We start from the raw sequence: 13,684 nt of genomic DNA on the forward strand, positions 1-13,684 counted from the left end.
GGGGTGGGAAACCTTTTTTCTGCCAAGGGTCATTTGGATATTTATAACATCATTCACGAGCCATACAAAATGATCAACTTAAACATTAGCCTGCTATATTTGGTCAAACATGTAACTAACTTACCCCTAATACCTCGGCAGGGCCAGACCAAATGATTTTGTGGGTCTTATGTAGCCCTCGGGCTGGACGTTCCCCACCCCTGTCCTAGAACAACCCATACCCGGGCAGGGGCCTGGCTTTCCCACAGAGAGGGCACCTGGCCACAGGAACGTGCGAGACCTACAAGCCCAACCCAGGGTGGCAACAAGAATCAGAAACCCAAGCGGCCCAGTCACAGTTCCCTCCACTTGGGAAGCCCCTCAGCACTTCCCAGGCCTCACTTCAGAGTGGGGACACTGGAATATGTGGTTTTATCTGTGTACACTTCACAGAGCCCGGAGAATTCTGGATCAGGTAGAAGTGAACCACAGTGCATTCTGGGATGTAAGTTAGAGACTCTGAAATCGCTGGGGTCCTTGTTAAAATTCAAAGTCCCAGGTTTCATCCCCAGTAAGTGTGGAATAGGGCCTAGGAATCTACATTTCACATAATCAGGCATTTCTGATGCCATGCTTGTGTATGTCTGCTCTAGATAGTCAATATTTGTTTCCCAAGACTAAAGCAAACTTCCATTAATTTCCTTTTGATATAGGCCAAATCCAAAGAGAGATGATCAGGTGGGTTTTCACAAAGACAACACAACAGTCATATTTTTACCACCCCCCCCCACACACACACACACAGTTCAACTTCCCATCCAACCTGAGTTAGTGCAACCTCCTACATCTCTCTCTCTTCTTACAAGAATCATTGAGGAACACATGTTGGACAAGCCAACCAGTCGTATTATGCCAAGCTTATGCAGACAACTGTGATCTCTATAACTTGGTCTAAAATAAGGAAGTTTTCTAAGTGACTCACCACTATGGTAACACCACACCTCCTTTGGCCTCTTCTTCAATTTCATTCAGGAGAATTCGGAGCCATATGAACAGACTAGGGCATTTTTCTTCTGTCACATCTAAGGTTTGCATCTCAACACCAAACTATGATGTGGAAAAAGAGTATTTTTGTGTTTCTTTTCTCTCTTTTGACTCTAAAAGCAGAACTGGATTGTGAGACAATGAAAAAAACAAACAGTAAGTTTCATTTACTTCTCTCTCTTGTACTAAAACCGTCTTCACCAAAACAGTGGTCAGCTTTAAACATGATCTTTCATGAATAAGTTTTATCTTCACCAAAACAGTGGATGGTCAGCTTTAAACATGATCTTTCATGAATAAGTTTTTCTATGCTTTTAGATGAATAACCAGAGCAAAGTCTTTTCTGTTACCTGCTGTTTAAAATGAAGTGATTTTAGGGAGGGGGTTGGAGTATCTTTTCTGAGACGCAGAGATAAATTATTGTGAATTGTTAGGAGTGATAACGGTAATTGGTATGTTCACAAAAGAGTCCTTATCTTTTAGCCATACAAACTACCAACATCCTCTAGCCAAAGATCACCAGGGATACACATGTAGTTGAACAAAGCTGGGTTTTGGGAGAAAATGTATACCAAGAAAATCATGGGATGTCTCAGCAGGAGGGTAATAGAAAGGTCTTATGATAAGATTTAGATCTGTGTTAGGTGGTTTGGAGGAAGATTCAAAGCAGCAGCCTCTACTCTGGATTGGATCCAATTAGAAAGTGGGAATAATGATATAATTGGGTATGTTAATAATTCTGATCTGTGTCCAGATATGATCATGGAGTTGTCTTGTTTTTGTCTTAATCCAACGGTCATAGAGTGAGTGGCCTTGTTTGGTTTTTGGTATTCTAGCTGTGAGTGACAGGTCAGTTCCTAGCCAAGCCGGTCCCCTACTGTCAGGGGCTGTTTTTCTCTTTCTCAATACTGAAATTTATGGGTGCAATAACATGCGGTCTGGGATTTTCTTTAAAATAATGGAAAGGGGTGAGAGGCAGATGAAACAGGATGGACCATGAGATGATCATTATTGAAGCTAGGTGATAGGCGCATGGGGGATCATTGTACTCTCTTCTCTACTATTATTTTAAAGTTCTTATTTCCCAAAATAAGAACTTTAAAATAAATAATGGACAAAACAAGCTACCAGACATAATGGTTGGTCATAGAACCTAGAACTTTAATATTTCTAAGTCAGCATAGCCAGTCTTTGCAGTGGTTCTCAACCTTCTGGCCCTTTAAATACAGTTCCTCATGTTGTGACCCAACCATAAAATTATTTTCGTTGCTACTTCATAACTGTAATGTTGCTACTGTTATGAATCATAATGTAAATATCTGATATGCAGGATGGTCTTAGGCGACCCCTGTGTAAGGGTCGTTCGACCGCCAAAGGGGTCGCGACCCACAGGTTGAGAACCACTGCTTTAGAGGGTCCACTTCAGGCTCTTACTGGCCAGAGAGATAGCAAGCACAAAAAGGCTTGTCGAGGCCACCGCCTCTCATTGGATGGGGCCTCTGTAGGCCCTGAGGCTTCCTCACACACTGATCAGCCAGGCTGTGTAGGCAAGAAACGCCCCCTTAGGAAAGTTTGCCAAGAACATTATCTCCACCACTTTGATCCACAAAATGTGGCCAGACGGTTATTATCAAGGGACATTAACAAGAACTTTCTCTTGTGTTATTTTGTTTTCCAGAATTCATTTCTCCACATTTGCAATCAAAAACGAATATAGTCATGAAGGGTCAAAATGTATCTCTAAATTGTTCCCACCAGAACAAATCACTACAAATCACCTATTCTTTGTTTCGGGATAAGGATCACATGGGAACCCAGGATAGCAAAGGAAAACCTGTGATTTTTAACCTAAGCATCTCAGAAGCCCGTGATTCGGGGCCCTACAAATGCAAAGCCAACATTTCCAACTGTAAAACATACAGTCACAAGTTCAACTTCACAATTGTGGGTAAGTAGAGCACTCATTCCATGGGGCCCTGTGACGTGTAGGACCCTTTCCTATTCTACAGTGGACTCTCTGTTCCCCTTGCAAGCACTCACTCGAGAGCCTGAAAAGTATGTCACTGAGATCTTTATTCTTAACTAGAGGCCTGGTGCATGAATTCGTGCACAGGTAGGGTCCAGCCGGCACTCCCCAATTGGGGCAATTGGGCGGGGCTGGTGGGGGGAGGGGCCACAGGCAGTTGGCCAGCTGGCCCCGCCTCCCAATTGAACTCCCAGTTGAGGGGACAATATGCATATTAGCCTTCTATTAAATAGGATAATTCCATTTCACTTTCCTCCCAAAGACTTTTGGCCTCTTTCAGATAATAATAGGCTGGTTATCTAAGACAAAAAGTCTTACTTCAACAATTTGGAAAATTGTTGAAATCTTTTCTAGAGGCTTTACTCTCGGATTCCCATCCGGTAGGCAAAAATGCTTTTTCTCTGCAGATTCGAGTGAGAAGTCTGAGAATCAGTGTTGGGCCTGGTGACAAGGGTCTCCAAAGCCCTAGGCTTTGCCCACCTCTTCCCTTTGCAATGACCACCCACCAGGTGCCCCATCAGCCCATGTTCTTCCTGCCCAACTACATCTTATTACTTCTATATTTTTCTCTCCCATCTTCCCACCCTAAGCCTCTCACAACCTAGCATTAATGGGCTCCTCTATGAAGGTGACCTTGATAATAAATTCCTTGGAGAGAGGGTTTCCAGGTAATACATGTACAGTGTACCTGGATTCTTCTAAACATAGATGCCCTGATACTGGTCAAATCTTTGAGTGGTGCTCTAGATCTATGCTCTCCATTATGGTAGCCATTAGTCACACATGGCTATTTAAATTTAAATTCTAATTAATTAAAATTAGATGGAATAAAAAACTTAGTTCCTCAGTCTCCTTAGTCACATTTCAAGTGTTCAGTAGCCACAGGTGGCTGCCATATTAGACAACACAGACATAGAACATTTCCATCATTACCGAAAGTTCTACTGGACGCCTCTGCTCTAGGTCAGTGGTTCTTAGCTTCTTAGATTATAACCGTTTTAACCATCTAATGATAGAGTGGTCATTGGCCTTTCCCACTGGTTGCAAGCTTCTTGACTTCTCAAGAAGGGTGTCATTCATCCCTGGGACCACATTGGGGAATAGAGTAGGGGTTCGATCCACATTTGTGGACTGAGTGAGTGAACCCAATCTGCTTATCCCTGTAACATGCACTTTCATTTTTCTAGACCCAGTGACCACTCCAGTGCTGAAAATTGTTCAAAAACAGACAAACCTTTATATAACACTACACTGCATCTCCTTCAATGGTTCTCTGCCCATCAATTATACTTTCTTTGAAAAAGGCATCGCCTTATCACCAGTTATTTCCAAGCATGTAAGGGAGCCTGCTGAATTTAATTTAACCAAGAGCAACACTGGAGAAGGGAAAGAGTATCGTTGTGAAGCTAAAAACAGCCTGCCTGACAACGCAAGATACAGTGATCCCGTCACCATGCCTTCAACAAGTAAGGACTACCTGAGCTCTTTCAACAGGTCTGGATTTGCTTCCAGAAACTTCTGCCTCTCCACTTCCCACTTTGGCCATTTGCTTCCAAGTGCTTTTCCTTTGGTAGGGTCCATATGAACTGTGATGGATTGCTTTCTGCCATAAAAACAAAACAAAAAAAGTCATAGAAAAGCCTAGACACTGTGGCAGGAAGGGACCTTGCCATGAGACTTCCTGACTGGACCCTGCTTCCTGCCTTGACCTTCCACTGCCCGGGTTCTGAGCAATCACACTAGAATTTGCATCTTTCTTGGAGCTACCAGGTCTCTTTTCTTTTGCTTTTTTGGTGACTTCTAATGCCTACTTGGCTGTTTACTGTCCCACTGCTAACACTTGGTGAGTCTAGACTTTCAGTGCCACCCTTGGCTTGGGGCAAGAGGGGCCCCTGTCCCTTCCCTGGGTTTTGGAGGGTACTGCTCTAGTGCATCTTGGCCATGCACATTCCCACAGGCTGAGGAGTCCAGGGGGCCATGGGAATATGCCCACCTGGACCCTCTATCCCCACTTTTTTACACCACACTCTTGGTACCTGGGTCCAAATTCCCTACCCAATCAGATCAGAACTCACCCACAGGGCCCGCGCAAGTCTCTTTCCCAGTTCAGTCTCCCAAGGGTGGACCACAGTGAGGATGTGAGCATTCCTGAATGAAAGCTAAGGGAGCTGCTTGTGGGGGGTGTGAATGGCTTTTGGACATGCAGGCTGGGGTCCACATGCATGCTAGGTCCCTTAGGGTGCAGGTCAGGGCCTGGGTGGGAAGGGGGTCAGGCTGGAACTGGGGCTGGCTCTCACCCATGCTGCCATGTTCCAGTACAGAACTCCAAGAAGCCTGAGAATTCTAGATTCAAACCTGGCCAAAAATTAGGTTAGCAAAGGCAATAGGCACACTTGGGCATTAACACTCCACCCAGCCTCATCCTCAAAAGAGCCCACACGCTAGCCTTAAGTCCTAAAAAGAGAGGCAGACTGTGGGAGTCAGAACCCAGAATCAGGCTTTTGTCCACAAATCACAGCCTTTCCGTCTACTAGCTGTGTGGCCTTAAGAAAGTCACTTAACCCTTTCTGAGCCTTACTCTACTCATTTGTAAAGTGGGAGTGATACTAATAAGACAAATAAGGCAATGCATGTAAAGTGCTTAACACAGTGTCTGACATGTAGTTAATAATAAATGGTAGCTATTTGGGTGCTGTAAATTACGCCAACATGACTAAGGGCTTTGTCCAATAAGTGACCAGGCCATTCTGAAGCTTATGACCCTAACATTGTAGCCACGATTTGGTCTGTTAAATACTGTGTTGTCTCCTTGTGTGACCCCTGTGGAAGATGCACTTGGTCATGACTTTAAGAACTTCACTGGGAGTTGCAGGTGTCCACAGCAGTGCAGGGATAGGGTGCACAATACATGGGTTACCATGAGAGACAGCCGCGATCGCCCTTTCCAGAACAATTCACAGTCCACTGTCATTGGGAAAGAAAGCTGTGCGCTGACTGGTGAATGTTGTCTTCCTCCAGGTGGAGACAGCTGTCCACTCTGCCTGCCGCTACTGCTTCCGCTGTTATTACTGATGCTAATCATAATCCTACTTCTGGCATTTTGGATACGACAGAAATACAAAGCCAGTAAGTTCTATTTTCCATGGGTTTTGGATACAGGCCGCAGGGGAGGTGAGGAGGAAGGGAAAGAGGAATCAGAAATGGATGTGAAGAAATAAAAAGAGAAGAAAAAGCTGAGAAAGGGGAAGGTAAATGAAACAGACTTGCTGTGGTTATTGGGTAAGAGCATTTCTTATTTAGATTGCTCACCCGTGTGGGCCCTGTGTAGTCACACAAGGCCTGGGCTAAGAAGAGCCCCACACTTGGTTTAATGCTCCTTGGCTGTCACTGGATTGAAATGCTTAATACTTTTCTTTTTACTTTTTAAAATTACTTTTTAAAAATATATGTATTTTTGCCCTAACTGGTTTGGCTTAGTGGATAGAGCGTTGGCCTGCAGACTGAAAAGTCCCAGGTTTGATTCCAGTCAAGGGCATGTACCTTGGTTGTGGGCACATCCCCAGTGGGGGTGTGTGCAGGAGGCTGATCAGATGTTTCTCTCTCATCGATGTTTCTAATTCTATCCCTCTCCCTTCCTCTCTGTAAAAAGTCAATAAAATATATTTTAAAATATGTATTTTTATTGATTTAAATATGTATTATTGATTTCAGAGAGGAAGAGAGAGATAGAAACAACAGTGATGATAGAGAATCATTAATTGGCTGCCTCCTGCACACCCCCTATTGGGGATCAAATCTGCAACCCAGTCATATGTCCTGACTGGGAATCAAACTGTGACCTGGTTCATAGGTCGACACTAAACCACTGAGGGACACCGGCTCAACAAAATTACTTTTTAAATTGTGGTAAAATATATAAGACCATAAAATGTACCATCTTAATCAGGTTAATACAGTTCAGAGGCATCGAGTATTCTCATTGTTGTGCAACCATCACCACCATCTATCCCCAGCACTTTTCTCATCTTGTAAAATTGAAACTCTGCCCCCATCAAACACTAACTCACCAGTCACTTCCCCCTCCTCCTAGTCCCGGGCCACTATCATTCTGCTTGTCTACTCTAGGGAGGACCTTATATATAAATGGAATCATAGAGAATCTGTCCTTTTGTAACTAGTTTATGTCACTTAGCATAATATCCTCAAGGCTCATCCATGTTGTGCTCTTGGGTTATTCCACCTTTGGGCTATCATGAATAGTGTGCTATGAACATAAGTATATAAATATTAATAATTTTTAACAAGAGGCCTCACATTTTTACTTTGCCCTGAGCCCTGCAAATGATGGAGCGGTCCTGATTGCCAGCTCCTCAAAGGCAAAAGCTTTGTCCTGTATTTTTCAGCCGCTCGGAGGACACCCAGTACATGAAGACAAACACGAGCAGCCTTCCTCTCTGCTCCACCTTAAGTGCTGTGTCAATCCCTCGTCTTATGGCTAACTCTAGTTAAGATTTCAAAATGGCCTTTTCATTGGGCACACAAGTGTAGAGGAATATGGAGATTTGCACAAAAGACACTTTGTGTCTCAGCACTGGCACCCACCAGTGAACCTGCCTGAGCCTCAGCATTCTGACCTGTAGAATGGGGTCGTGGGAGAAACTGTCACAACTGGGGAGAGAACTAAGCGATAAATGTTAGGCTCCAGCGTCTCCTCCACCTCTGGATTATAATTCAGAGAAGTCAGGGACTCAGTTGGTATGAAACTTGAAAATAGATGTCAAGCCCCAGCTGGTTTGGCTCAGTGGATAGAGCGTCGGCCTGCGGACTGAAGGGTCCCTGGTTCAATTCTGGTCCAGGGCACATGCCCGGGTTACAGGCTCGCTCCCCAATAGGGGGTGTGCAGGAGGCAGCTTATCAATGACTCTCTCTCATCATTGATGTTTCTATCTCTCTCCCTCTCCTTTCCTCTCTGAAATCAATGAAAAATATATATATATTAAAAATATATATACATATTAAAAAACAGATTTCAAAATGTATATACCTCATACATTTTTTTTTCTTTTTTACACACACATCTCATATGTGTGTGTTTTCTCCTCACCGGAGGATATGTTTTTTATTGATTTAGAGAGAAAGGGAGAGAGAGAGAGAGAAAAAAAAACACTGATGTGAGAGAGAAATATCGATCAGTTGCCTCCCAAACACGACACTCCAACCAACTGAACCATCCAGCGAAGGCAGATATCTCATACATTTTTAAAACCTGTCTCCCTTCTTACAAAAAGCCTAGAGATTTGCAAAAGTGGAATTAATATTCTTTGAGTACTGGCCACAGCTAAAGAGAACTCAGCTGGGTAATTTACTATCTCTTGCAGATATTACAAAGCTTTTGACAGACTGTGCTTTTCAGCGAAGGAAAGGAAATGTGGCCCTAACCAGTTTGGCTCAGTGGATAGAGCGTCGGCCTGAGGACTGAAGGGTCCCAGGTTCGATTCCAGTCAAGGACATGTACCTTGGTTGCGGGCACATCCCCAGTAGCGGGTGTGCAGGAGGCAGCTGATCGATGTTTCTCTCTCATCGATGTTTCTAACTCTCTATCCCTCTCCCTTCCTCTCTGTAAAAAAATTAATAAAATACATTTTTTAAAAAAAGAAAGAAAATGTGTCTCTGGCCATCTCAAGCATAATCTAATAGGCAAAGGATGTCACTTGCCGAGCTGGGAGAATAAATCAGGAGGGTTCTTGGCTTGGAAAAGCAGGTACAATGGACACCTTGCTGAGTCCACATTTTTCCTTTAATAGATAATAAGGCCATTGGAGCAGCTCATTCTTTGTTTCAGAACTTTGGGGAATTCTGCTCCTTGGCAGAGGAGATCAGAAAAATGTGGCTGAATTGGTTTAATTTAATTATTTCTGCACAATTTACACAGGAAAAGCTATGAGAGATAAGGCACCCAGAGACTATGGAAATACACCCATAGAAGTTGGAATATATGCAAATGTCCATGAAAATCAAGCAGGTAAGATAACTTTTGGGGTATTTTCATTGGTTTGGTTGGTTGGTTTTCATCTTATATTTTTAAGGTCATACAGACACACAGGTACAATGTTTCCTTCCCACCCCTGATGTCCAGTCCCACTTTCCAGGGACAAAACCAGTTTTTAAAATCTTTCTACAGATAGTCTATGCGTATGCTGACATCTAAACCCATGGCAGAAATGGCAGCATGTCACAGAGAGGCTCTTCTACATCTTGATTTTTTTTTCACTTAACAACATACCTCGGAAATTTTTTTATATCAGTTTGGAATGATCTTCACTGTGCCCCAAATCCCTTTATGATCACTTTATATATATATTGATTTCAGAAGGGGAAGGAGAGGGAGAGAGAGAAAGAAAAAAAACACATCAAGGATGAGAAAGAATCATTGATTGGCTGCCTTCTGCACGCCCCACACTGGGGATTGAGCCTGCAACCCAGGCAGGTGCCCCAACCGGGAATCAAACCATTACCTCCTGTTTCACAGGTCAATGCTCAACCACTGAGCCACGTGGCTAGGCACCTTTTTTTTTTTAATTGATTTTAGAGAGAGAGGAAGGGAGAAGGAGAGAGATAGAAACATTGATTTGCTGCCTCCTGTAGGCCCCCTACTGGGAACTTAGCCCTGACCTGGAATTGAACTGGTACCTCTTGGTGCATGGGGCGATGGTCAACCAATTGAGCCACACTGACGGGGCTATGATCACCTCTTTTTTTTTTCTTTTTTAAAAATATATTTTATTGATTTTTTACAGAGAGGAAGGGAGAGAGATAGTCAGAAACATCGATGAGAGAGAAACATCGACCAGCCGCCTCCTGCACACCCCGCACTGGGGATGTGCCCGTAACCAAGGTACATGCCCTTGACCGGAATCGAACCTGGGACCCTTGAGTCCACAGGCCGACGCTCTATCCACTGAGCCAAACCGGCTACGGCTATGATCACCTCTTAAAGCAGCCATCATACACTGCTTTACGGTAAAAAGACCCACAGCCTTGGCCAACAAGAACAAATCCAGTCAACACTGACTAAGGGCCAGCCATGTTCCAGGCACAGTGCTAAGCAATGTACCTGCCCTGTGCAACATAAACAGCCCTAACTCCCAATTTATGCCGTTCCCATTTTACAGATGAGCCTGTGCCAGGCTTGGAACCACGACAGTGTGTGTCCACAGCCCAAGATGGTAAGCACTCTCTGCAAAGTCCAGAGGCTACACGCCATTGCGAGGGCAGCCAGCCGAGCCACTGCCCTCGAGTGACCAGAGATTCCATTTGTAGGCCCAATAACTCTGTTTCTTGTCTTTTGCCCAGAAACTGAACATTCTCATGAGATACATTATGCCACCCCCATGTTCCTGGAGGTGATACCAGGTGAGCCACAGTTTGGGATAAGAGATACTATTGAATGAGACAGTGGTCCCTGTGAGGCCACCATGTTTCAGGACTCTAGGAGCCCAAAAACGGGGTGGATGGGGACCACATGCACACCCAGGAGACCAAGAGTAATCAGTATCACGGTTCCTAACAAGGAAGAGGGAATGCTGGGACAGGGAGAGAATCACATAAAACATCGAGAGGAGGATGCAGGGGCACTTCGAACCCATTTTCAATAATAAATTACTTGAAAAAGGTGAAGGGATTAAGAAGTACAAATTGGTAGTTACAAAATAGTCATGGGGATGTAAAGTACAGCATAGAGAATAGAGACAGTAATATTATAATAACTATGTCTGGTGTCAGGTGGCTACTAGAAATATCAGGAGAACACGATGTAAAGTATATGATTATCTAACCACTGTGCTATATACCTGAACCTAGTACAAAATAACATTAAATGTAAACTGTAATTGAAAAATAATTTTATTTTTAAATAAAAATTTACTTGATATAGTCCAGGAAAAAAGTTAATACTTGTTTGTCATTTCACCTTGCTACTAAAATAAAATAATTTAAGCGACTCTATGGATATATATTCTAATTTTACTAAATCATTTCTTCTTTTATATTTCAGAAGCCCATAATGATAATAAAACTGGATGTGTCTATGCTGAACTCAGCTTATGAAATTTAAAGATACAAACTACATCTCGGGGTAAGATAATTTTTACAAAGCTGATTTACATGAAGAAAAAGCAAACTTGATTGACACTTTAAATATGTTTGTATTGATTTCAGAGAGGAAGGGAGAGGGAGACAGTTATAGAAACATCAATGATGAGAGAGAATCATTGATCAGCTGCCTCTGCACTGGGGATTGAGCCCACAACCCAGGCATTTGCCCTGACCAGGAATTGAACCATGACCTCTAGTTAATAGGTTGATGTTCAACCACTGAGCCACACCGGCTGGGCTTGGTTGACACTTTAAAACATCTCTCTTGCCCAGCTGGTGTGGCTCAGCAAATGAGCCTCCACCTATGAATCAGGAGGTCACGGTTTAATTCCAGTCAGGGCACATGACCAGGTTGTGGGCTCGATCCCCAGTCGGGGGCATGTAGGAGGCAGCCGATCAGTGATTCTCTCTCACTGATATTTCTATCTCTCCCTCTCCCTTCCTCTCTGAAATCAATTTTTTAAAAATGTCTCTCCTGGAGTATTATGCTAAGTGAAATAAGTCAGTCAGAGAAAGATATCCCATGATCTCACTCATATGTGGAATCTCAGTAACAAAATAAACTGATGAACGGTGTAGACCCAGAGACTCCAAGACTGGAACAGAGTGCAGAATCTCGGAGGGAAGGTGGGGGAGGGGGAGTGGGGGGGAGGTAATCAACCAAGGACCCTGTATGCATATAGGCATGGCCCATGGACAAAAAAAAAAAAATGTCTCTCCTGGTTACCTACAGTGAATCACTGATTTTTATGATTAAACACTATCCCTTTGGCACATTCAGGTACTGCCAATCCTGTCATCAGACAACGGCTTTGTCAGGTGGGATCCTGACTGGTGACAGTTCTTAAATGCTTTTGCTATTTTTAGGCATGAACCGTTCTCCCCATTTCCACATCACTTAAGAAAGAAGAACTGTTAGGCCACTGTGCTTTTCATAAATGCATCCTGAAAACTTTATGGTCATCTTTCTGGTTTCCCTGGCCCCGTGCCCATTAAAGCAAAAACACAAAGGTCTAAATTCTAAAACAAAAAACAGTGACCTTGAAAATGTGTCTGAGGAAAACAGTGCCTGCAGTCACCATGACAGGCAGGCAAGATTACTTAACAAGTACGCGCTTGTTACTCACTGCCATTGAAACTTGTTCTCAAATTTTCAGAGGCTGCAAAAATATTTATTTACAATATATTTTTATTTATTTCAGAGAGGGAGAGATAGAAACATCAGTGATGAGAGAGAATCATTGATTAGCTGCCTCCTACATGCCCTTACTGGGGATTGAGCCCCCATCCGGGCATATGCCCTGACCAAAATCAAATCAGTGACCTCTTGGTTCTTGGGTCAAGGCTCAACTGCTGAGCCACACCCGGCTAGGCTGCAAAAATATTTATATTGATTTTTCAGGGATTTTCTCAGTCCTCAAGACTGAGCTAATGTCAAAGGCATGCCTATATGCGTTGCATATCCAATCAGTGTTCTGTGGAGAGAACAGCCCAGAGTTGAGTTGGTGGAGAAGAAAGAATGGATTAGTTTCCTAGGACTGTGGTAACCAATTATCATTAACTGGTGAATTAAAACAAAAAATTTTTTTCTCACAGTTCTGGAGGCCAGAAATCCAAAATCAAGGTGTCAGCAGGCCCACACTCCCTCCAAAGGCTGTATGGGAGAATCCTTGCCTGCCTCTCCATATCTGGTGGTTCCTGGTGGTTCTTGGTTCGTGGCAGCATCACTCCAATCTCTGCCTCTGTCTTCATGTGGCCTCTGCGATTCTCTTATAGAAAAACTGGTCACAAGATTTAGGAACCACCTGGATAATCCAGAATGACCTCATCTTAAAATCCTTAACCTAATTTCATCTGCAAACACTCTTTTTCCAAATAAGGTGACATTCACAGGTTCCAGGAGTTAGGACTTGGACATATGTTTTTGGGGAGTCACTATTCAGCCCACTATAGGGGACAAATGAGAGAGAAATAACACCTATGTCATGGAGCTTCTGTGAGAGTCAATTCAGGCTTCTTCACGTCTTACCCTGAGCTCCTTCCTGAAGCAGAGCTGAGACAAGGCTTGGGTGCAAGTTGTTTATATGGGAGGTGATCCCAGGGAGCAGGAGAGTTCAGGGAGAGAGAAATAGGGAAGGAAAAGAAGGCAACACAAAGGGTAGGGAGGGGCTACATCTACACAATGGAATACTACGCCGCTATAAAAAAGAAGGAACTTTTACCATTTGTAACAGCATGGATGGAACTGGAGAGCATTATGCTAAGCGAAATAAGCCAGTTGGAGAAAGATAAATATCACATGATCTCACTCATATGTGGGATATAATGATCAACATAATTTGATGAACAAAAATAAATCCACAGACAAATGGCAGGGGAGGTGGGGGCGGTTAGAGAGCAACAAAAGGACTTGGATGCATGCATATTATTAACATAACCAATGGATAGACACTGGGGCGGTGGGGGCTTGCCCTGGGTGGG

The 13,684-nt window shown here is 43.5% G+C and overlaps 2 protein-coding genes across 4 annotated transcripts in view; one reads left to right on the plus strand and one right to left on the minus strand.

The window, feature by feature from the left end:
* Positions 1 to 1,054: 1,054 nt before the first annotated feature.
* Positions 1,055 to 13,684, minus strand: part of POLG2 (polymerase (DNA directed), gamma 2, accessory subunit) — a 30,644-nt gene continuing 18,014 nt past the window's right edge. Inside the window, exons 8-9 of the mRNA XM_014532375.1 lie at positions 4,527 to 4,652; positions 1,055 to 1,086 (exon numbers count right to left, since the gene is read on the minus strand). Coding sequence (XP_014387861.1) covers positions 1,062 to 1,086; positions 4,527 to 4,652 — 151 coding nt within the window. The 3' untranslated portion in view covers positions 1,055 to 1,061. The remainder of the gene's footprint in view (positions 1,087 to 4,526; positions 4,653 to 13,684) is intronic.
* Positions 1,062 to 13,684, plus strand: part of MILR1 (mast cell immunoglobulin-like receptor 1) — a 14,271-nt gene continuing 1,648 nt past the window's right edge. Inside the window, exons 1-9 of one of the 3 annotated variants that reach the window (XM_005858667.2) lie at positions 1,062 to 1,179; positions 2,702 to 2,971; positions 4,237 to 4,515; positions 6,068 to 6,175; positions 8,982 to 9,071; positions 10,222 to 10,275; positions 10,403 to 10,462; positions 11,103 to 11,183; positions 12,800 to 13,443. In XM_005858667.2, the coding sequence (XP_005858729.1) occupies positions 1,089 to 1,179; positions 2,702 to 2,971; positions 4,237 to 4,515; positions 6,068 to 6,175; positions 8,982 to 9,071; positions 10,222 to 10,275; positions 10,403 to 10,462; positions 11,103 to 11,155 (1,005 nt within the window). In that variant the 5' untranslated portion in view covers positions 1,062 to 1,088 and the 3' untranslated portion in view covers positions 11,156 to 11,183; positions 12,800 to 13,443. Of the gene's footprint in view, positions 1,180 to 2,701; positions 2,972 to 4,236; positions 4,516 to 6,067; positions 6,176 to 8,981; positions 9,072 to 10,221; positions 10,276 to 10,402; positions 10,463 to 11,102; positions 11,184 to 12,799; positions 13,444 to 13,684 lie in introns of those variants that run through there. The other 2 variants (XM_014532385.1, XM_014532389.1) reach the window with 2 other exon arrangements.

The sequence above is a fragment of the Myotis brandtii genome, unplaced genomic scaffold (assembly GCF_000412655.1).
Source record: "Myotis brandtii unplaced genomic scaffold, ASM41265v1 scaffold120, whole genome shotgun sequence".
Taxonomy (NCBI): Eukaryota; Metazoa; Chordata; class Mammalia; order Chiroptera; family Vespertilionidae; genus Myotis; species Myotis brandtii.